The sequence below is a fragment of the Furipterus horrens genome, unplaced genomic scaffold (assembly GCF_987537825.1).
Source record: "Furipterus horrens unplaced genomic scaffold, mFurHor1.1.pri manual_scaffold_2, whole genome shotgun sequence".
NCBI classification, from domain to species: domain Eukaryota; kingdom Metazoa; phylum Chordata; class Mammalia; order Chiroptera; family Furipteridae; genus Furipterus; species Furipterus horrens.
The window spans coordinates 162,391,829-162,417,753 of record NW_028327172.1 but is presented as its reverse complement, the minus strand read 5'-3'; the positions used below and the strand labels follow the sequence as shown (position 1 = coordinate 162,417,753).

At 34.0% G+C, this 25,925-nt stretch overlaps 1 protein-coding gene across 2 annotated transcripts in view; it reads right to left on the bottom strand.

The window, feature by feature from the left end:
• Window positions 1-20,990, bottom strand: part of LOC150019841 (glutamate receptor 4) — a 442,193-nt gene extending 421,203 nt beyond the window's left edge. Inside the window, exons 1-3 of one of the 2 annotated variants that reach the window (XM_090268076.1) lie at window positions 20,909-20,990; window positions 20,203-20,374; window positions 18,855-19,013 (exon numbers count right to left, since the gene is read on the bottom strand). In XM_090268076.1, coding sequence (XP_090124202.1) covers window positions 18,855-19,013; window positions 20,203-20,290 — 247 coding nt within the window. In that variant the 5' untranslated portion in view covers window positions 20,291-20,374; window positions 20,909-20,990. The remainder of the gene's footprint in view (window positions 1-18,854; window positions 19,014-20,202; window positions 20,375-20,908) is intronic. The other variant, XM_090268077.1, reaches the window with a different exon arrangement.
• Between the last annotated feature and the right edge of the window lie 4,935 nt (window positions 20,991-25,925).

The window sequence follows — 25,925 nt, the reverse complement described above, 5'->3', positions numbered from 1 at the left end:
TAATATTACTATATTTTGAACAAAATAATTTAACAAACAAAATATAAACAGAAGCATAGATAGGTAGAACAGACTGACAGCTCTCAGAGGGGAGAGGAGTAGGGGAGTTGGGTGAAAAAAGTGAATGGATTAAGCAAAAAAAAAAAGATATATATAGAGACACATAGCCACCAACAACAATATGATGATAGCCAGAGGGAAAGGGGGTGGTGGGATGTGGAAGAGGGCAGATAAGGGGGACGAAAATAGACTTTCCTTTGGGGATGAGCACATGATGCAGGGTACTATCTTTGAAACCTGTATGGTTTTGTTAACCAATGTCATCCCAATAAATTCAATAAAAAATATTACATTTTCTTTTCTTAAATTAGTGTTAATAAGAAAAACATAAATATACACTTTTTGGAAATGTAAAAACTCAGAAATATGTCGATTAAAATAAAAATTTTGCATAATACTTAAGAAAAATTGCTACCATCATTTTGATATAGTCTTTTCAATTTCTTTCATATAGTATAGTTCTTATTAAACTAAAATCAAAGGACAACCTATCTTCTCTCACCATTATATTTTATATATTTCTCATATATTAAAAGTCTCTAAGTCATGGTGTTCAATAGTTGCATACAATTCTTCCAGAGAGATGGTACATTGGTTGTAGTACAATGATTGAAAATCATGAGAATATTATTATCAGTAAATAAATAATTTCTCTTTGAAAAAAAACAGATAAAGTAAAAGTGTAAGAGAGGTGAAGACATTATTATTTTGAAAACAAAAACATTTCAGCAAAAGTTCTCTCTTAATAAAATATTCACACTTGATTTCTAATCTGTGATTTTATCACTTCTATAAAATGAGGCTTATTTTCATAGTCATTTGTTTTCATAACATACTATCATTACCAAATTTTGTGAAAACAACAAGAATTAATACTAAAAGCATGTTTGTATATTTATATATAATAAATATGTATAGAAAATATTCTAATGTATATACTTATTATATAACTAACAAACAATAAATTTATTTACTGTTATTCTGATATATATATACTTGCTGTATTTTTATTATCAAAAAATAAAAAAATTGTAAGTAGTATTGGGAAAAAGTATGTAAATGAAAGTTCATACTTCAGTATTTTGAAGGCAAAAAAACCCATACCTTACAAATTATATATCCTATTTTTTTCATTATATTTTTTCCTTTGGTAAGGTCTGTGTATGTGTGTGTCTGTGTGTATGCATCTATGTATTTATTTGTACATATACATATATATATATATATACATATAAATGGTGGTAGTTGTACTAATTATAATTCTAGTCTTACAATTGTTAAACTCAGTTTTATTAAACCAGTTCTTACTAGTCTACATGACTGAGTGGAAAATCACAATTTTAATATAGATGCTTATTTATGCCAGCTAAATTAAACAATAAACTTCTACCAAGAACGATAACTTTAAAAAAGTGATAATCTCCATTTGCAACAACATGGATGGAACTAGAGAGAATTATGCTTAGTGAAATAAGCCAGGCAAAGAAAGAAAAATACCATATGATATCACCTAATACAGGAAACTAAAGAACAACACAAACAAAGGAACTAAATAGAACAAAGAGCAGAATAGCAGTCAATAGAGGGGAGGGGAGAGGGAGAGAAGGGGGATAAGTAAGGGAAGGGATTAGTCAAAGAACCCGTATAAAAGACTCATGGACATGGACAACGGGGAGGGATATGATTGCGGGAGAGGGGGTGGGTTGGGTGGGGGAGAGAAATTAGGGGAAAAGGGGACAACTGTAATTGAAAAACCAAAATAAAAAAAAAAAAGTGATAATCTGAAATTTACTTCAGAATAAAATATGTAGTGTTCTTTCAGCAATGATACTAATCTGTAAAGAAATTTAATTGCCCTTAAACAGATTATAAAGATGCTTATTTACTTTTTTCCCTGCCACCAATACCAGCTCTTTTCCAATCCGTTTGTTATCATAAAAGACTTGGTTTTCAGTCTTAAGATACGTGGTTGAGATGATAAACTGACTATTTTTGCCAGAAGTAACCATTTTCAATGGAAAATAGTGAACCAAATTACATACAATAATGGGCTCTACAAACAGCATTGAAGTAGCAAATGACATTTCTTATCTAGGAAATAGTTTCTTAGTGCATTTGGTATGGAAAAAGAGCCATAGTTTGTTATATATACGAATTATGAACAGTGGTGCAAGAATTCTTTCTAAAACACAAATATAATTAGGTTATAAACTGCTTAAAATGATTCTTGTCTTCTTGCCCAGAATAAAAAACGAAATTCTTATCCTGGCTTACAAGCCATTTGCAAGGCTTCTCCCTGCCTCTGCAGTGCTACCTCTGCCTCCCGGTCAGTGTTCCACTCTACGTACCCCTCAGCCCCATCCTTGCCTCCATTTTCCTGGGGCACTGCTAATTCCCAAAGTTGTTCATACATCTTTACATTTTTCCTGTGATGCCTGGAATATTTTATCTCTTTTTACAGCATGGAAAAATCTCATGCATCTTTTAAGATTCATGTGGATTGTCACATTATTTCTGAATGATAGGTAAGGAGAAGGAATAGAGAAGATGTTGGGGCAAAATCAACAACAGTGATTTCCCATATCATTTGTTGACTAGAATTTCCAAATATCTACACAGAACCCTGCAGTACACTATGACCCAGGACTGATGTGGAAGATCCAAGATCCTCCAAACTATTCTTTTAAAAAGCCATTCAACTAGCTCTATCAACTTCTTAAGTTATAACATTTGGAAGACATCTCTCTCTCTCTCTCTCTTTTTTTCCATCTTACTAGCACCCTCCCCATCTCCTTTTTTCCCCTATTATAAAACTGGATTTTCTGTAAAAAACAAAACAAAACAGAAAAAGCATATATATATAAAGAAAAAACACAGAGTCTATATATACATAGAAGAAACTCCTTGAACTCAAAACTGTTAGCATAAGTCAGCTAGAGGACTCTCATAATTGACATTCTTTCTTAAACAGTCTAGCTGGACTTTAATTAATTTAACCATTCCACAACTAAATATTGCTAAGTAATACTTTAGTGAGCATTTTCATAATGAACGATATTCCGAGTTTCAAGAATTTATATTATTCACAATTTTTTATGTTTTTGATAAATCATAACAAATTGATTTTCAAAAGCATTGAATCAATTTTAAGTGTTTTGGTCCTGGAGTGATTTAAAATTCTTTTTACTACCAAAATTAGCTAATTTATGTAAAACTCTATATCTCATTTTAATTTGTTTTTCTCTGATTGACTATATTTTATATTTTGTTCACTAGATTTTTTTCAATGTGAATTTTCTGTTACATATATTTTGTCCATTCTCTTTCACTTCAGTGATGTGTGTGTATGTGTATGTGTGTGTGTGTGTGTGTGTGTGTGTGTGCAGGTGCATGTGTTACCATTTATCCAATATATTATAGTTGCATGAGATATTTCTTGAAGAATTGATAACTTCTGAATTTATTTTAATGTTAAAAAAGTAAAAATGTGATAAAATGACAATATTTATGGACAATATGGAGATATTTTTTCAAATAAATTATTTTAGGAGAACACATATTTAACTGACAACACATATGTAAAAGGTACTGGTACCTGACCGGGTGTCATCCTGTATTTAACCTGTCACAGCCTGTTCTTAATTTTAATACTGAATATGGATAATCATGTAATCAAGAGTTGCTTAAAATTTAAAATTGTTTATAGCTAAATAAATTAAGATAGTCTTGATGTTTCCAAACAAGTGGAAATTTGTGTACATGTAAAAATCCTTCATTTTAAATTAAAAAAACAAAAAGCTTTATGGTCTCTATGGAGAGATTGATTGGCAGCAATTTATGTGGGAAAAAGAGCAGACTGTTAAGTTTTAATTGACTATGAGCTTAACATGAACAAACAGAGTGATGTAACTGACTAATTAAAACCCAAAATAATCTTGACCTATACTTATGTGTATAATGTTTAAGTAATTGGAATTAATGTTCTCACCAGGACAGATCACATCAAATTATGTGAAGTTTAATGAAGTTTAATTTTGTACAGATCATAAAAAGAATATAGGGTTACTCTGGGTCCAGAGAATATTTAGAATGCTATAAATTGGGAGGTAAAAGTTTTAGAAACTATGTTGCATAAGAAAATGAATGTTATTTAGCTTGAAAATGTACAAAGGGGGCATACAATAACTATTTTCAAATATGTGAAGGGGTTGTGTCATATGAACTAGATTTGTGTGTTTTATTCAATTCTGGCTGAGAATTAGTTGTTATAAATATACAACCAAAAAATGGGTTTCTCCTCTCCTTTATCTCAAGCAGTCAACAAACATTTATTGAGTTTGGAACATAAATGTTTTAGGCACTGTGATAGGCCCCCAGAGTAGAAGTACTAATAAAATATCAACTGTGTCTTTAAGGAGCTCACAGTCTAATGGAGTTGACAGATTATCTATCTATATATCTATCTGTCTATCTATCTATTTATCTATCTATCATCTAGCATCTATCTGTTTATCACCTTCCAAGGTATATATAAAATACAGAAAGTACTAAACAAGAATTTGATTATTCAAGCAAAAAATGACCAACATCTGTGCTCATTGAAACATCATCTAGACTTTTTGTTCAGACCCAATGTCCTAAAGTGATGTGCACCATATTATAAGGTATATTTATGTAAATCATAGTATTTACATATTATAGTTATGTTACATATGATTTTAGAAAAGTCAAGAACATAAAAACAAAGTAAAATGTTTAAGAAGGGGAATAATTTGTTACTGAATAGTAAATATGGAATTGAGCATCCTGGTTATCAGGACACACAGGGAAGAATTATGATTTATACGTTTTCCATTAAAAAAGGAAGAAGCATTCATATTTTTCCAGGAAAAAATAAAATATTTCTCCTGATTTTAACATTTGGAGCACAGAGTGGTAAAATGCCTTGCAAACCTGCCTCGGTAAGACTGTATGTTTAGTTGAAATTAAGTAATTTAATCAAATGTAATGTAATTTCAAAAGAGAGAGAGATAAACGGTTATAGAAACTAGCAAACTATGAAATTTGTTGTAGAACCTCTGGAACAATTTTAAATGTGCCAACATCTGAACCATAAGGGTGCCAGAAGGAGAAGAGAAATAGCAAGAAATTGAACGCTTATATGAAAAAATAATAAAAGAAAACTCCCCAAAGTTGGTGAAGGAAATAGACATAGAAGTCTAGGAAGCACAGAAAGTCCCAAACAAGCTAGACCCAAAAAGCACCACACCAAGACACATCATAATTAAAATGCCAAAGGTTCAAGATAAAGAGAGAATCTTAAAAGCAGCAAGAGAAACAGCAGAGAGTTACCTAAAAAAGGGTACCTCTAAGACTATCAGCTGATTTCTCAAAAAACAAAAAAAAACTTTGCAGGCAAGAAGGGACTGGTAAAAAGTATTCAAGGTGATGAAAAGCAAGGACTTACAACCAAGATAATTCTATCCAGCAAAGCTATCATTTAGAATGAAAAGGCAGCTAAAGTGCTTCCCAGACAAGGTAGAGCTAAAAATGTTCGTCATTCCCAAGCTATTATTATATGAAAAGTCAAAAGGACTTACTTAAGAAAAAGAAGATCAAAATTATGAACATTAAAACGACAACAAACTCACAGCTATCAACGACTGAATCTAAAAAATAAAAGTGAGATCCGACTAAGCAAACCAGAATAGGGACATAATCATAGGTATAGGGATCATTTGGAGTGCTATCAGCTGGGAGGGGGAAGGGGGAGAAATGGGGAAATGGTGCAGGGATTAAGAAGCATAATTGTTTGGTACAAAATAGATAAGGGGAAGTTAAGAATAACATAGGAAAGGGTGAAACCAAAGAACTTACATGCACGACCCATGGACATGAACTAAGGGGAGTGGTACTGCTGGAGGTAAGGGGGGTGCTGGGCAGAGGGGAGCATAAGGAAGAAAATTGGGACCACTGTAACAACATAATCAATAAAATATACTAAAAAAAGAAAAAAGAAAAAAGAAGTGCTAAGGAAGTAATCAATGTCTGAACAGACGGTTCTCCTGAATATGCTTACTAAGTCACCTGGGCTTCTCAAATGGGCTTTTTCCTACTTTGAAAGTGGATTGTATCAACATTTTTTAGTTCTTTTGTCAGCAGATACCACATGTTATAAGCATTTAGAGATTCTCTTCTACCAGATTTAAATTTATCAAAGAGCAGTCTGGTTTGGACAATGAATATCAATTTGCTTTAGGACTTGTTCTTATAGGACTAATTTTTTTCCCTTACTTAGCCCCTCCCATAAGTTGAATCTAATAAAAACAGATGAGAATAAAACATGCCTAAGATAAAATTACATAACATTTATTTTGGATACACTACCTCATTGTCATCATAACCTCTCTGATTTTATTTAAGATAACACATGAAAGGTCTTAACTATCCTAAGAATGCCCCAAAGATAAGTGAAAACCCATCATATATTGCTAGCTCATTATTCAAAGATAGTTACTGATTCTTATTTTGTACCAGACTTTTTGTGAGGTTATAAGAATATATGATTTAACAAGGCAATAATGCTCTATGTTTTGGAAGTTTATATTCTAGTGAGGAATACAGGTGATATAAATAAGTAAAATACTTAAAATAATAATCACAAATTGTCATAACAACAAAGAGGATTATAGGGTTGGTAAAGTAACTGGAGTTCGGGTGTGGAAGGGGTTGCCTAGTGAAGTTTTTCTGAGGTGGTGATGTTCACCTGAGTGAGAAAAAGCTAGTCAAACAAATAACTGGATTGGAGGAGGTCAACAAAAGGGATGTCAAGGACAAAGGCATAGAGGAAATGAAGGGTTAAGTATGTTTAGGAACCAAAAAGAAGACCTTGCAGACTCTAGTGTGGTAAACAAGGCAAAAGAGTTGGGCCAGAGTTGCATCAGGAAGGACCATGTCAAAGAGAATGAAAAGCCATTAGAGGGTTTTAAATAAAAAGAGAGAGAGTCTGATTTACATTTTCAGAGGGACACCCCAAGCTTCAGTATATAAAGCGAATGGAGAGAGGTAATGAGGTGAAGCAGGAAATTAAGTATAAATTTGTTAGAGAAGTGCAATTGACTTGGACAAGAATGGTGGGTAAAAATCCAGAATGGTGACAATCTGTGTGATGTACTTGGAGCTAGAAGAAAGAGGACTTGGCCAGATAGTGTGTGACACTAAGGAAAAGATCTTGGAAGTAATGGAACAAGAAAGCAGATACTAAAAATGTAAAAACTAGTAACATATCCACTAGGGACTGTCAGAAAAGGGTAGATGAAGAACAGCAAATAGGAGAACTTTGGAAAAATTAAAATGCAGAAGTTCTGCCTATGATCAAATTCAGACAAGAAAGGGAAGAGTGAGAAGAGCCTCTTTAACAAATGGTGCTGGGAGAACTGGACAGGGACTTGCAAAAAAATGAAACTAGATCACCAACTTATACCACACACGAGAATAAACTCAACATGGATCAAAGACTTAAATGTAAGCCGTGACACCATAAAAGTTCGAGAGAAAAACATAGGCAAGAAAATATCAGATATCTCACGTAACAATATCTTCACGGATACATCTCCTAAAGCAAGAGAAATAAAGGAAAAAATAAACAAATGGGACTACATCAAACTCAAGAGTTTCTGCTCAGCCAAAGAAAACATCAGCAAGATGAAAAAGAAACCAACCATATGGGAAAACATATTTGTCAATGATATCACAGACAGGGGACTGATCTCCAAAATATATAAAGATCTTATATGACTCAACATCAAGAAAATAAACAACCCAATTAAAAAATGGACAAAGGAACTGAACAAACACTTCTCCAAAGAGGACATACAGAAGGTCCATAGACACATGAAAAATGCTCAATATCATTAGCCATCAGGGAGATGCAAATAAAAACCACAATGAGATACAATTTTACACCAGTCAGAATGGCCATCATCAACAAAACAACAAACAACAAGTGCTGACGAGGATGTGGAGAAATGGGAACCCTTCTGCACTCTTGGTGGGAATGCAGACTGGTGCAGCCACTATGGAAAACAGTATGGAATTACTTCAAAAAACTAAACATGGAACTGCCTTTTGAACAAGCGATTCCACTGCTAAGTCTATATCCGAAAAATCCTAAAACACTAATTCAAAAGAACTTATGCACCCCTATGTTCACAGCAGCCCTGTTTACAATAGCTAAGTGCTGGAAACAGCCTAAGTGCCCATCTGTAGATGAGTGGATCAAAAAACTGTGGTACATTTACACAATGGAATACTGTGAAGCAGAGAGAAAGAAGGAACTCCTGCCATTTGCGACAACATGGATGGAACTAGAGAGAATTATGCTTAGTGAAATAAGCCAGGCAAAGAAAGAAAAATACCATATGATATCACCTAATACAGGAAACTAAAGAACAACACAAACAAATGAACTAAATAGGACAAATAGCAGAATAGTAGTTAATAGGGGGGAGGGGGGAGGGAGAGAAGGGGGATAAGTAAGGGAAGTGTTTAGTCAAGGAACGTGTATAAATGACTCATGGACATGGACAACAGGGAGGGATATGATTGCGGGAGAAGGGGTGGGCTGGGTAGGGGAGAGAAATTGGGGAAAAATGGGACAACTGTAATTGAAAAACCAAAAAAAAAGAAAAATTAAATGTTAGATTGCAAATCTGTGCATTGACCTAACACAATTGTACAGGTCTTAAAAAAAAAAAAAAAAAAGGTGGAATTTTTATACACATATATCACTTCAAAGTATGTGTTAAAGGCAGCTTACTCAAATAAATATTGCACACACATTCAAAACATTAATTCATAACTCACATAAGAAAATAAACTCTAAAAGAGAATTATAAATATAAAATTGAAAATCATAAAAGTACTAAAAATATGGGATAATATGTTTTATAGTTTTAAGAATAGGGATGTCTTTATAAGCATAGCACAAAACCCAGAAACCATAAAAAATGACTCGTAGGTTTCACTACATAAAGTAAACATATAGCAAAAGAAGTGAAGCTGAAAGCCAAAGGCAAAGTGGAAAAATAATTTGCAACATAGAAAACAAAGGGTTAATTTCTATAGTATACAAAACATTCCACAAATAAGGAAGAAAGTATTGGTAAAGGAAAAAAATGACAATTCACAGAAAAAAAGAGAACACAGATCTTATAAATACAAGAAAATATTCTCAGTTTCACTTCTCAATCAAAATATACAAATTAAAGTAGCAATTAGATGTCATGTTTACCATCAGGAGAAGTGAAGATTCAAAAGAATAATAATGCCTAGTGTTGATAGGTCATAGAAAAACAATTACTCTCATATTCTGGTAGTTGTAAATTTAAGTATTATTTGATTTTAGAGAAAAATTCATGATATCTATTATTAGCAAAGATCTGCATTATTAGATATAGTAATATTGTTTCCAGGAATTAATTCTACAGGAGTATTCACAGAGGTACACAAGTGGTTTTACTGCTATTTTCTTTGTAATATTCAAAATGTGGAAATAATGTAAATATTGATCAAGAGGGTTTGAGTATATTTATCATAATAACTTTGCATAGTGATATATAGTGGCAGTAAAAGAAAATGAGATGGCTCTTATATACCAACAGGAAACTTTCTTATGCTAAATGTAATAAAACATTAATAATATATAGGTATCAAGTATTAGTTTTATTAAATACTTTTTACTTATTATTTTTTTTGAGAGAGAGAGAAAAACATAGATTTGTTGTTCCACTTATTTATGTATTCATTGGTTTATTCTTATAGGTGTCCTGACTGGGGATCAAACCTGCAACCTTGGTGTATCGGGACATTGCTCTCACTGAGCTACCTGGACAGGGAAGTTTTATTAAATGCTTTTATTTCTCAACATATAATAGCATCTTATGTTTATAGTACTATTTACCTAGGTCTATACAGATTAAAAAACAAGTATGAAAAGGTCTATAGACCACGCTGACTACGTTATCTCTAAAATGTGGGATTGCAGAATATTTTGACTTGCTAATATTCGTGAATTATTTTAAATTTTCACAAGTATATGTTAGTTTCTAAAGAGAAAAATATGAAAAGTGGAAAAAACACAATGCATAAACTATTTGAAGTTACTGATAAAAACTGCATATTTTAGAATAGGCATATAAGCAATAAAAGTAAGTAAGCACTGAATATAGCTTCTGGTGTAATTTTTGCTGTATTCTGGAGAAATATTGTTACCTATACAAAGAAAGTATTAGATCTCAACATTTTCCCTTTTATTTCTAAGATAACATTAAACTTTTAATTGATGACACTGTTACTTTTATTAAGTTGGAGGCAACCGATGACACTATTATAAAGACGAAAGCAATTTTGACTTAAGGTGATGCTCTTTAAGGCACCCATCACTATGTTTATTTGGAATCCAAAATCCTCTTAAAGGGAATGTGAAAGAGAATGGCTGACAGCTAAATGAATATTAAAGTAAAGCATTTTGGAAAATTTGTTACAAGTAGCTGTAGTGATTCTGAAATCAAATAATATTTCTATAACAAATATGTGGGTTGGCCCATTAATGAACTATCCATTGCTGTTTGCATAACATTTAAGAGTCTCTTAGTCATTTTTCCACATGATGGTATTTATGACAAGAATTTGGCAATATAAAGTAATGGATGTGTCATTGTTTAATTCTCAAATGTCTGTACTACATTACAAGTCACATAGAAGAATTGATATGCAATGTAAAATGCTATATACACAAGCGAAAATTGTTAAAGAGGTAGCTTTGTGAAAAACATCTTTCTATTTCCATTAAGAGTTACCTAGCTGCAGTCACACCAAGGGATAGGTTTCTTGTGGATCCTATACTAACAAAAATTCTGCAAAATGGCAGACAAATCTGACTTTAGGATCTGATGCCATAGACACTTTATGGTTAAGCAAATTTTCTTAACCACAAATTTTCATTTTCTCCACACATAAAATGATAATAATAATGTCTGCTTCTTAGAGTTAAGTAAGAATTGAGGTAATGCCACACCCTTGACACATGGCTAGTACCCCATTTTAATAACATGATTATTATTATTAGAAAAGAAATAAGTTTCAGAGAATAGGAATTTTTTAGCAATGTCAAATGCTGCAAACTATGAAAAAACCATGAGGACTAAAGAACAAAAACTGGATTCGCTAATTTTAAAGTCACTGATGACCTTCAAGAATGCATCATTCCAGGAGTGGTGATAAAAAGTGAAAAGATAATCTGTGATAAAAATAGAAAGAGCTGATGTGGAATATGTAGAATGTTTGACAGTAAGAGGAGGTATACATATAATAACATGACAACTTGAGGGCCAAGCCAAGGATTTTGCCAGCTAGGACATACTGAAGCCAGTGAAGATGGATTTTATGTAAAAATTCCTTGTTGGTTACAAGGACAAATTCAATCGGCTTTTATTAAAATGATGAAGTTAAAGAATGAAGTGCTATTTGTTTATCTAACTTATGTGGAACTTCTTTAGGGCTGTGGTACTGGGCCTCTTTTGTGATTGAAACTCATTGAGAAACTGTTCAAAGTTTATATTTTTCTGTAAGCACATATACACACACAGCAAATTTTGCATATGATTACGAGAAGTCATCAACTTGTTTAATTTATCCACCAAACAATCTTCTCTCTGAGTGGCCCATATACCCCAGATAAAGTTATCTTCTTTTAGGACTTAGAAATAATTTTGACAAATGTGAATTTAGACTTGTGAACATAAATTAAGATTAAAAATTCATTGAGAGATCAAGAAAGTTCCTATGAAATAACAACAAAATGTATTTATTTAAAACATAAACTACCTTTTAAAAACACAAACAGAAAATAAAAATAACTCTTGAAATGATAAGACTGACTCAGAATATTCCATATGATGCAGAAAATGCAACAAAACTGAATTTAATTGAATTCTAATAGTATGTTGAATACTTTCTAAACACTTTTCTAATATTCATAAAATTCATGTGGGATAGATATTATTTCCCTGGGTTAAAAAATGAAGAAACTGAGGTTCAAATGTATCAGGTGACTTACTATCTGGCTGTAAAATTAAGACCATCTGATTCAAAATCCAAAAAAGACACCCTCTTCCCATCTCTAAATAAAAGATAAGAATATTCCAGGCCAATATATACACAACAATATGTATTCGTAGACTCTATATGGGGTTAATAAATACTGTTTTTTCCCCTGTCAAAACACAAAAGAATACTCTAAAGAAAGAGGAGAAACGATTGATGTTAAAGATGTTACAATTATTCTTGCAATTTATTTTTAAAATTTTGTAGTCTTTGCAGGGTTGATCACTATTTGCTTGAAATTCTCCCCATCTCCTGCTCCTATGAAATTACTCTTGCTTAATTTTCCTGTGAACTCTCTGACATATTTTTCCTTAGTCTCCTTTTCCCCCTCTCTCTCTGTCTCTCAAGTATTTCCTGGGATTTTGTCCTCGGCAGCTTTTTCACAGTTCTTGCTCTCTCTGGGTGATCTCACCTACTACATTCATGATTTCAACTACCACCAGATGTCTGTCTTCAATTCAAACTGAGCCCCAGAGCTCCAGATACACATCTCCAACTCTCTACTGCATGTCTACATTGGGATGCTCTCTGAAATAACTCAAAATCAGTACATTCACACTAAAGTCACCTTCCCCACTCAAATCTGCTCCTTCTCCCGTGTGACCCTTCCTAATCAGCGATACCACTATTGAATCATTTGTCCAGACGAGAAATCAAAGAAATCACCTTTTGTTCTTATCACACTTCTTTTCCACCCTCCCACACAGACATCCAATCCATCATGAAGTTCTGTCAACAGTTCTGTATTCTTGTATCTAGGTGCTTTTCTCTCTCCTTCATGCTTCTACTTTAAAAATAAGTCTAAATTGTATTACTTCAGGACTCAAAAGTAATTGGTCTTTTTCTTCCTGTTTTGTTCACTTCTGATTCATTCTCCTTCTTGCAACCAGCCTGTTCCTTGTATTATATAAATCTGATCACATCACTGTCATGCTTAAATTATTTATGGGTCTCTTTTTTCAGAAGAGTCTCCTTACAGCTGCTACAATGTCCTTTGTGTATCTGCAAAGCTTCACCCCTTAACATACCTCTCTTTCTCCTCACACTCAATCTATAGCCAGACTAAGTCTTTCTAAGTGGCTCAGGTGTACTTGCCTCTCCCACGCCTTGGTGCCTTGTCATATGTTGCTTTTTTGGTCAAGCATGCCTTCCTTCTACCCTCTTTTCCAAATTGTTCAACTAGAGCCGTATCACCCAGATCAGATGGCATCTCTCCTAAGAGGCATGGCAAGTTTAATGTTGTTATCCTTTCTGTGTTCATCTTTATCATAGCACTCTGTTTCTCTGTCATAGCACTTAATCTTACTGTACTTGTAATAACTGACTTGTCTACCTTTTCCACTGGACTATCAGCTCCCCAGGGCAGCAACTATTCTTATAAGTTTTTGGATTCTTGTTTCTAGCAGAGTCTTAAATACAGTTGCCCTTAATAAGTATGCTTAATGATTAATGGATATATTCATTATCTAATCTAGTGAATGAATGGATAAATTCATTACGTAATACGAGTTCAGTCCTTTCTATATCACTCAATGTCATATGATTAATGAATAAGTTGCCCAGAAAAGTCTTGTTCTATTTTCTTCAAAATGTTGCAATTAAATTAGAAGAAAAGATTAATGACAACTCTGCTTTTTTTCTTTCTCAATTCAAGTAATATCAATATAGATGTATCTTTCATACCCGATAGCTTACTGCTAAAAGTACTAGCATAGTAGTTAGAAGACCTGGATTTGAACCCTGACTCTGCAGCTTATTAGTCTTACAATTCTGGGCAGGTTAAGTAATGTCTTTGAACCAAAGCTGGCTGCAGTACAAAATAGTGACTTTCTTCTTAAGACTGTCCTACTTCAAGTCTAGTTTGAGGTCATATAACATTATGTATATGAAAAAATTTAAGAACTATACTTTGTCATAAAATGTAAGGTATATTTATCCATCATTTAAAAATTTTGAACAATAAAAAATTCTGTAAATAAGATACATTAATATTTTTCCAATACATAACAGAAAGTAAAAATTTTCCTCTTTGGGAAATTAATACTGCTTGGAAAAATCCAGATTGAAAAAGTTTGAGGAGTTTTTCTAATAGTTTTAGGAAGATGTAATCCTGTGATAATTCTGAAATAGATCAATGCAAATTATAGATCATTCTACCATTTTAGAAAAGAAAAAAACACAGGCATATGATTCATTTTGTCACTGCTCTCACAACAAAAAATAACAGAAAGCAAGAGAGAATATTATAAAACTAAAGAATTATTTTAAATCAACATGGAATCTTGCTATCAATTCAAAATAAGAAAACCTAATGAGAATCACAGTAGAGTTATGACACTAATTTTCCTAAAAATAGCAAAAAGCCGAACAATATTCAATTCTAGTGTAAATCTAACAACAACTTTACAGGTGAAACCATCAGAATTTTATTTTTAGCATGTTAAGATTATTATATCAACCATGTAAACTCTTAGACTGTCTTTTTATAGCTTTGTGTCTCTGAAAGAGAATACATACAATGTTTAAACATTTTTGAATCAATGCCTGAATACTCTATTAGTATCTAGCACCATTATATTCAAGGAGATTTTATTAAGTATGTAAGTGGAAAATCCCACAGAACCTACTGGATACACTGTCACATATTCAATGTATTTAGATTAACTAAACAAGTATATATTACAACCAACCTACTTTTACAAGTAGCAGTCATCTTGGATACTGAGATTTGACAAGTAAACCGACCACAAATAGAACAGATATTTAACTTAAAAAACAAAACTTTTCATCATTACTAGGATATTATACCCAGTCTCCAGTCTATTTGTGATTGTTACAACTTTCCAACTCATCATCTTTTAAACCACTAATTTGACAAATTTTTGACAGAAAAGGAAAAAACACCATTAAAAAACACAATTATTAATCATTTGGTCCTTCCTATTCAAGTTAAAAAATAGAAATACTCCATAAAATTCTTCTAGTACTTCACCAAAGTGATAATACATGAATAGTTAGTCTGCTTTATTATGTATATTCTATTGTTCCCCTGAAATTAAAAAAAATCATTTCAGAAACTGAATATTTGTCATTTATATTGTAAAGGGCTGTCTTATTAAAGGACTGATTCTTTTACAGATTTCTAATGTAACTGAAATAAACTAATGATTTCAACATCGCTAATATTTTTATCTTTTAGAAAATTTGGTGATAAGACTACTTTAGTGTTTAGGTTTTTACTTCTGGTCAAATTTAATATCATCCTCCAAAAATATCTCTATTAATTAACTATTGGAAAAATATAAGAAAACAGTCTGCTTTCAGGTTGTCCAAAATATTTTACAAAGGACATATCCAACAGACCTAACATGTTTGTTTGCAAAGATAGCTACTTTGGGTCAATCATATATTTTATTGAAGAATATTGACCACATTAAATTTATTTTTAAAATATCTATTTTTCTATTCCCCATACTTTGGATAGATCACAACAAAGAAATGTACACCTTTAATTACATTTTGAAATTTTAACACAGGCTATTTATTGCACCTATCTTTTTGTTATTAAAATAGGTCATAATTTTATATTATCTGTATTTCCTATAATTTCAGTTTTACACTGAGCAAAGTGTAAATTTCCAATAATGTGAATAGTTAAAAAAACAATATTTTAATTTAACCTTAGACAAATATTGTTAAAAATAAAATAAAACTATGAACTAAAATTAATTTTTTCTCCCTCAGATACTTAGGAGTTATACCAAAAGTGGTAAATTTGTGTTAATCAAGTTTAGACTTAAGCAGTATATAAACTATAAACACAGAATGTTTAGATGGCCCAAAGTAATATTAGAGTGCTAAATTAATGTGAGGCAGAAGAACCAGCATTAAATTATATCTGTCCAGTAGATGACCAATAATTTTTATCCTTTAACCTGCTTTTTTGTTTTGATTATACATGCCATAAATTAAACATGTCCCTTTTAATGGTCTTTATTCTCAGGCAGACTACATCCTGCAGTTTTACAAGAATCTACTGCAGGAGATCACAATTCAAATAAACCTAGCCAGTTACATATTATATGTTTATATTTAATCCAACATAAAAAATTAAAAAACCCAGTTTGGATCACTGTGAGGAATAATTACCATGTTAATTCCCCAGGATACTATTGGAATAAAGCTTGATATATAATGTTGTCTCATACTTACTGCTTACATTTCACCATTAAATAGACTGGAAAATCAGGCTGTATATGCTCTTGGTCAGTCCATTCAACAAACAGAGGTCACCTGACCCATGCTCTCCGATAATTGATTTTTTCCCAAATTTAGCTTAGGTTTGCCTTACAGACATTCAGCATACGCATTTCACCCCAAAAATTCATTTTCTTCATTAGAAAATGTATTTTGTCCTTCTTTACAACTTATGCATTAAAAAAAAAAGATATCTTAAATATGTATGCAAAATCAATTAATGTGTTTATGGTAAAATATGATATCACTAACATTGTGTTACACTTGAATTCAAAATAAGCATACTTAAAGTTTACTTAGTTTTAATTTTCTCAATCTTAAGTCTGAAAGAATAGCATATTATCTATAGTTTATGCCTTTTATTCATCGTGTGCAGCTTCCTGTAAAGTGTTACTAGTAACACTTCATTTTACATAATATATTAATTATATAAATAGAAAAACACTAATTAAAATTATCCTGAATGAGATTAACAAATGATAAGGAGGAAGAAAGGATTAGTACTTTATGGTTCTTACAGCTGAAAGACAAAATACAAACTCTAGAATATTTAAGTACTTAATTTGTAAAAGCAAAATAAAACTAATATGTCTGACACTTTTAAGAAAATAAAAATTTAATAACAAAATTAATGTTTAACATTACATGTACTTGGATCATGAATTGTTTTTAAAGTTAGTAATTCTTTCTTCACAGAATCTCAGGAAAAACATGAGAACAAATTTTAAATAAACACATAATATTTATGTACAAAGGAGAATGCTTTATACCTAGAACTATTTGATTATTGACATCCCTTTCAAAACAAAACTAGTAACTTATAAAATTTGCAAAAATGAAAATCCACAAACTAGGTCTAATTTATGTGCATTTATGCTTAAAAATAACTCCCTCCTACTATAATGTAATATTGATTTTATCACTAAATACCAACTAATTTTTAAAATTGTGTTCATAATAACTATAGCATTCCTGCAAAATAATACAGATTTGTCACTTAAAAAAATGTCAAATGCTTTGACCTCCTTATGAAATCAAATTCTAAAATAAAATAATGATTAGATGCCAAAAATGAAGAAAATTGATCATATTATTGGTTAGATGAATTAATGGCAAATAAATATAATTTAAAATAAATTAAACAGATATCCTCTAAACATTAAACCCTTTGTTTTCAATTTCACTTATTTGTTCAGTACAAATTTTTGGACCGAGAGAGAGCTTTTAAAATTAAAGTACACTTAACCTGATATAATAAAAATACTCTACAATCAGATTAAACATTTTATTACCCTTGTGAAAAATTTAAAGTAGAAACTATTCCTAAATGTCTTATGTAATCTATAACCATTATTTTAACACATAAATTTTGAGCAGGAGTAAATTAGCATGTAAAGCTGAGGAGATATTTGAAACATGTTTTCCTTCAACAGTGAAAATGCAGTTTAAATGCTATATCGACTGATCATATTTTAAAGTTTTCAATTAATCCACAGTTGATTATAATTTTATTACATTAAATTATACAGTATTTAAGTGTGGGAACACTGTTCACTGTTTCATTTAGCATTAGGTGAGGTCACCCATTAAAGTTTCAATGTGTTTTGTGAATTCATCTGGATTGGAGACCAATATGATTTGGCACCAAGGTAAGGATTCATGGAGTTAAATCCACAGGATGTATGCATTACGTGATAGTAAGAGACATTTACAACCTAGAATATAAGAGCAGGGCAGCCTCGAGTGACATCACCAGATCATCTGCAGCATCAGCCAACCGATGAGAATATATATCCTCCACATCACTGCTTCCCTTTCTTTTTCACTGTTAGCAAACCTTCCATTGCTTTCATCAGTGTAAGAGAGCATGTGTCTACCTTAACAGCAAGACATATGCTTACTCATGTGAAAAACAAATAAGAAAAACCAGAAGGACAGAATAAAAACTAGACTGAGTACAATTTTCACTGACTTGACATTCAGGAGTTAGGAATAACACTGAAATGTTAAAGAAGAAATTAACTTGAATTATCCAGACAAGAAATTAGAAAAAGAAAAAAAAGAAGACAAAGAAGGAAGGGGAAAGAAAAGAAAAAAGGAAAGAACGAGAAAGAAAGAGAGAAAGAAAGAAAGAACGAAAGAAAGAAGGAAAAAGAAAGAAAGAGAAAAAAGAAGAAAGGATGGAAGGAAGAAAATAAAACAATATCTCAGGACTAAATCTTGATTTTAACTCTGATTTGTCCTGGAACCAGCCATATGTGGGAAGCCTGAATTCCTCTAAAAAAATTAAATAATAATAATAAAGAGGAAATGCACTCTGTTGTTTCATTTTAATTACCTTCTAATTTATCCATAATTTATGTTTTACTTACAAGCATTTGTTACAGCAAAACTGTTGGCTGTCTCAATGTTGTCCACATGAGGTACCAAATTAAAAGGCGCTTCCGACGCATTGGGGCTGGTGTTATGAAGAAAAATTGCTAATCGAAAAGCAGTATATTCCTGATCTGTGTTTCGGATGAAGAGACCACCTATTAAAAACAACAGGAGAAGCACATTCAATGTTTCCTCTTGTAAATGTTATTGCCACCCAAGCACTGCCATTCCCCAGCACATACAATTAAGGACCTATCTCTGTCACATCCTGGGAGACTGGCCTTTGTCCCTAAGGTGCATGCTTAGTATTTTAGTCTTTAGGAAAGCTCAGCTTTTTCCTGTACCAATTTGTCATGATCACAATGACCTCTGAGACCATTTAGTGTGCTTTCCTTTTTCTCTCTCACCCTCCCCATGATTCCCAGCACACTGCTACATCAGCCAGCTCAGGGCATTTCTCTGGAAGATGCATGCAGATGAACAGAAAAGAGGATTTGCATTAAAATACATAAATGAAAGGATGTGGTGTCATGGAGGGAACAGGAAAATCAGAAAGGAGACATGAACTTTGTTTTTCTGCAGCTGGTGGACTCAGCCTACTTAGCTCCGTTTTGTGCACGGTCCACGAGAAATGATGCAGTGTTGAGGCTGGGTTTAGCTGGAAGGAATTCAATAGCTGCGTCCCATTAAGACAAGAGAGGATAATAGCAAGAAAGCCAAAGATGGATAGTTCTCCAGAAACAGAGTCAAGATGCAGGAATATGGGCAAAAGATACAAGAGGAGAACAAAATAAAATGAGAGAAGATTCCGGGGAAGGGGGTCTAACTTTGGTTAGGTTAACCGCTAGCAAGCAAATGCAGAGTGCTGGTGGAAACGCTTTTCTTTTCCTTTTCCCAAACTGTGTCTTTCTATAATAGAGAGAAAGATGCTGTGTCTAGCACGGGAAGAAGTGTATTTTTAAAAACAAACTCGACATCCCTTCATGCTCTAGAGAAATGGCTGAAAACAAATATCACATAAAATGTAATCATACCCCATGACGGTTTTTTCAAACTTATTTCAATCTCACTTAAGCGACTTGAACCGAAGGTGGAAATGGAGAGTACGGGCTGACAGGATGGAAGGTGGGCAGTTCTGTTTATACTCCAGGTGAACATGAACCAGAGGCAGTCTTTCTTTCTTTTTTTTTTTTTGTAAAGGGGAGAAAAGAGAAGAGCAGAGGGGATGGGAGTCGCTGAAGGTTTCCCTGAATTGTTTATCAGCAACTCATTTAACTCACTTTTGGATATCTGCTACAGCCACCCCACAACCCCACATGCACATCCCATCGGGGCTGAGCTTACCTATTTGCACGCTGCTTGGAAAGGCTCCCATGGCGAGTCCCCAAAATCCAGAAAATAACAAGACAATCTGTCTGCAAATAATCCTCATCTTCTTTTCTCCTCTCCTTGGCGCGCGCTCTTTCTCTCGCACTCTTCCTAAAGGCTGTTCAGAGAGGCATTGAAGACGATGGCGCTAAAATTAAAAACAATAACAAAAAAAAAAAAAAAAAGAAGAAAGAAAAGAAAAAGGAGAGAGGTTTCAGTGGTTTCTAATTCAGACTCTTTCGCTTTAGCAATCCATCGCGAGCTGCCAGAATTTTCCCGCAGTCTCCATAGCCCTGGGAGAGGTTTGCTGTCCGGCTGCAAATGTTGCACATGCAAAAGATGGTGGTGGAGCGTCTAGTGGCTGCTTGCAGGGATGAGACATGCGCTCTCCTTTGCCTCTCTCGCACTCGCGATCGCCCCTCGTTTTCTCACATACACACGGACGCTAGCCCCGCGGCCGGTGCATGCGCTCCCCGACTCGCACAACCTCGAGTCCCCACCAAGTCTGCAGCAGCCCTGAGCATTGCTGTGCTCCTCGCGTCCCCTCCCGGAGTGCGCGGCACTCCCTCCGCCCGCCCCTCGCCCACCGCTCGGCGGGCTCCTCAACTGGGTGCTCACCGGGGCGCCCTATTCTCCTAACGCCCCTGAGCCATTCTGGAAACGGTTTTTTCAGTCTCCTTACCAGTCACTGGCTCCTTCCTCTCTTCTTCTCCTGTCCGAAGAGGGGCCTACTCTGTGGATGAACACCCCTAGTGCTCCTCTCTTTGCTTTCCCGGTGCCTCTGCTTCTTGGCTGCACTTGACAGGACACTGGCCCGGGGGCCAGAGCTGCAGCCCGTCTCAGGGGCGCAGGGAGTTCGTGCCTCCCAGGCCCCCGGCCCCCTGCCGCATTCTCTCAGGCATGCGGGGAGGACCGGCTGCCTCCCTCCCTTACAGCCCTCGCTTTTCTCTCAGCCTCGCCCTCTTCTGCCACTGGGCTGCGCGCGGGGGACTCAGGTCCTCGCTGCAGCAGATTTCTTCTCATCAGCAAACAGCCTGAGAATCTGGACAGCCCGAGACAGGAACGGATGAGGTGAAGGGGCTCAGGAAGGGAGAGGAGGAGAAAAGGCGGTAAAGGGAAGCCTGGGCAGGTCTAAGAGGCTGGGACCCAGAAGGAAAGAATTGGAGGTAAGGCTAAAGAAGAGACCCAGAGAAGTTGAAGCATCTTAGGGAAGAGAGGAAGGAAGAAAAAATGAATTGAAATAGCGAAGTTTAGGGTAATAAACAGAGTGTGAAAGAAGAGCCCAAGAAATGAAAACTGAGGTCCTGTAACATGCTCTTTGAAAGACATGAAGCACAGGTAGAAATAAGAAGTGTGACGTGTCAAGTAGGAAAAGTAATTGAAGACTCCTTTCTTTCCTGTCTCCATTCAAGACAGTTTTTCTCTGTATCTGTGGCCCACTTCAGATGTCCGGGGAGATTCAGTTCAGGGGAGGCTAATGCTTTGAGACAGTCGGCACAGAGTCTGATAGAAAAACAGGGTATTTTTTAAGCACACATCTTTTGCTAGCTGGGCCTCTGGAATACTCTATGCTTCTCCCAGAAGACTTAAGCACCACATTTATGTCAATGTCAATTGTTCTGACTGGGTAGAATAATATTAATTATGCTAGAAAATTTTGGAACTATGATGTTACATCCTTTCCAGGGTCACCTTTAACACCTTATTTCACCTGACTGCATTGGATGGAGTCTGAAAGCAGAGTGACACGATCACGATTGTGGTAGCAATGATTGACAGGTTTCTATACCTCTCTACAGTTTAGGATCTCTTGATTTAGACAGTAGCTACAATTACTTAATTTTATTAAACTGTGAGAGAAAAGGTGTTTTAAATCTTTGCAGTTCTTTGGGTGTCATTGGTTGCATCAAGTTATTTTAGAATAGAATGTTGGGTTGCATCAGTTCAACACAAGCTTCTGAGAAATCGTTAGAGGGAGAAGACAGCTAATGCTTATGTTTATTTGATGTAACATTTTGGAAAGGTGGAGAATGGATCAATTAATGTGGAAGTCTTACATGCGCCTGACCTGGTAAAAACTTTTTTTTTTAAACATGTACTATTTTTACTCCTTCAAGCCTTTTAAAAAATTAGATATCACCTGCATTTGTAGCTGCAGATGATATTTAATATTCCCTATTAAAACTTAAGAATGTTTTCCTTCAGTGTTTTTCCAAGTTCTGAATTTTGCTCTTAAAATCACATCTTTTTTGTTGTTGTTTATCCACTTTTCTGTTACATTTCCCTACAGATCCTTATGGCAAAAAAACCAAAAAACACAAACCTAATTGTGAGTAATTGGATTACACAAATCATACATTTGTCATTTTAGCTTGTAAGAGTTTAGTCTTGCAAGTCAAGTGGGACTTGAAATTTTTTCTTTTTGCCTTTCTTGTCAGTGTGAAACCAAGGCTGTAAATTCATTCTATTGCTCTTCTAAGATAATGAAATAAGCCACATAAAACTCAAGTTGAATTTAAGTTAAATTAAAATTTCAAAACCCACCAAATCATTAAACTTATCACTTAGTTGGGCAACTAGAGAAGTTCTCCAAATTGAAAGATTTGAGCTTTCATATGGTGTAATGTCACCATCAATAAAAATGCAGGACAAGTTTTATTTTTCATCTAATTGCCATGATGACACCTCAGCTAATATAAATACAAATGGCACACCTGTATTTTTCCAAGACAGTAATCTAGTTTTTTGAATTTCTATTCTTCCATTTAATTAAATCCTCCATTTTACTTTAAAAATCTCTTACCTTTCTCTGAATATCTCTATCTTCATCTCTGTAGAAATCTCCTCATGTCATACCTGTCTTTTATATACCTCAAAAAGGACAGAGTTTTGGAGTTGGTGTAGCAAGGAAGGCAATTGGAGGCTGGGGGCAAATTGTATGCAGTCATAAATAGCAGAGATAATAATCAATAATTCTAAAGACAAAATAGTGAAGAATAAAACTGTGGCTAGTAGTGGTAGAGCCAACACCTGAACTTCTAATCCTGAGTGTATGGTCTTCTGAACCATTTTATAAATATGACTTTTGATGTACCCCCTTTATCGTGAAGTGTGAATTTGCATATAGAAAACAATCCCCGAGCCTCTCCTTGGACCATTTGTAAAGACAGAGGTAAAAGATCTTGCTACATCAATGTAAAAATTCAAAGAATTATTACTTGCTGAGGAAACCAAAGACATGTATATATGATTTATAGCTTTTGTGCTATTCTAAGTAAATAGTTTCATGATTTTCTGAACTGCAAATTTCTAATATATTAAATGAAGTTGTCATACCAGAAGATTTCTAAGATTCCTTAGAACTCCCCAAACCTCTGATCCTGTAAAGTCAATTCAGCCAGCATTTGGCAGTTTTGCTATGGGGAAGGCTTAGATGCTATGGGGATTTCTTAAGGAATATGCCACAACGTTGTACTCAAAATTCTCGCATAGCAGAATATGATCACATAGAGTCAGTGAATCACTGTAGAAGGCTTTGTCTAGATTTTTCAGTGAGAAGAGATGATAGATGAGAGAGAGAGAGAGAGAGAAAGCTTTCTAGGTAGAAAAATGGTGCCCAAAGGCCTGAAGGTGTAAAGTACATGTGGCTGATGTGTTCTAGGGTGCAAAGTTGAGTATGTAGAGGCTAATAAGAACAGAAAGTGAGGTTGGACAATTTATGAAACAAATTGAATGAAGTTCTTAAGATATTGAACCTAGTTTTGTGGGGAACTATCTGATTTTATATATATATATATATATATATGGAGAGAGAGAGACAGAGAGACAGACAGAGAGACAGAGAGACACACGCACACACATACACAGAGACAGAGAGAGAGAGTCAGGCTAATAGTACAATCAGGCATGACACTTTTTTAAAAGGGAACATTTTTTGTTAGTGGGAGGTGAGGGAATGAACTGGTGATGTAGACCAGGAAAGGCAGGATCCAAGACTAATTTACAGACTGACCTTTCAGAAAAGCAGGTGATATGGGACTGGACTAGAGTAGGACATAAAAAAGAAACAGGATGAGGGAGACAGAAAAGTCATTGCTGAGACAAAATTGACAGGGCACATTCAACAGTTGATTGGGGGTCATAGGGATTGTGGCCATATTTAGGGTCCACAGTTTCTCCACATTTGAAACCTGAATTTTCTGAATAGAAGCTGCAGTGATCAGAAGGTTGGTGACATTTTCAACTAGGAAAAAGAACTTAGTAAGAAGAGCAAGTTTGCTAAAGAATACTTGTTTTTTTAAAAAATTAAATTATACACAGATAGTTTCATACTGACCACCTATCATATGTGTTTACTGTCTCAGTGCTTGAGATATAAAGGTGAACAAAGCAAATCCCTGTTATTATTAGAAGATCCTTAATGTTTATGAACCTTCATTAATGTGCCAAGAATTATGCTAAGGCCTTACATATATCACTTGATCTACAAAAAAATTTAGATGTTATTATGTTGATTAGAAAATGCACCTAAAGGTTAAAATTTTTACTCAAGATTTTATTAGTAAATGTTAAAGTTAATAGCTAGGGATAAAACTCAGGTCAGTCTGATTTCAGAGAGTAGTCTGTCTTTATTAACATCTGCTGAGTTAATGAGTTAAGGTGCAATGAGGAGTCTCAAACTGAAAAGTAAACCGGAAGAATCCACAATATTTACAAAAGTAGTGCAGTCTACTCAAAAGTCCTCAAGTTTTTAGAATAATAACAACTGGGTTCAGATTATACAGGCCCTTGACTTCTTGGCTGTTATACCCTGCATATGTTACTTAACTTTTTGTTCTGATAGAATATATATGTAAAATTTCAGCACAGCTCTAGCACATTATTGACAATTCTTTTTAACAGAGTAGCCTAAAAAATATGATCAAGGCTCCAATAGAGGGAGGTGCAGAATGCCATATGAGCAAAATAAAAAGTTTAATTCTGATTTTGAGGGAATTCAGGAAGAACTCACAAAGACAAAACTGAACCAAATTTATATGGATGTATAACCATAATAAGGAAGAGAAAAATATGTGTATGAGAGGGTATATGTCTTTTGAAGCTTCTTAAAGTTTGGTAAAACTGGAGTTAAAGTTATATGGGGAAGTGCTGGAGGTGAGGCTAGAAAGGAAAGCAAGATAGTTATAAACTCTCTCACTCAAAAGTTTTATCTTCATCTAACAGAAATTGGAGGAACAACAAAAATCTAAAAGCAAAAGGATGAAATGATGAGATTTTCATTTTAGAGTCAAGATTTTGGCATAAGTGTGGTAAATGATATACAATGAGGTTGGACACGGAAAAAAATTTGGAAGCTGAAGAAATAGTCTAGGTTAAAAATGGCTGTGAATAAAATAAAAATAGAAGTTATTTTATCTTAAAATCATGCTTGTGGGTTTCTACCCTAACTATACACTAGAAGGATTATAAAAGTTGCATGCACAAAGCTTTATGACAGTAAAGTTTATTATAGTAAAAATACAAAAAACTCAAATGTCCGTCAAGAGGAGGCTATCTTACTAAGCAATGGTGTCTCTATACAGTGGGGTGCTATGTAGTTATTCAAGGAAAAAAGAGCACCTCTGTATACATTACACGGCGACCTCAAGGATACATTATGTGAGAAAAAGACAAGGTAGAGACAAGTGTGTGGCACACTA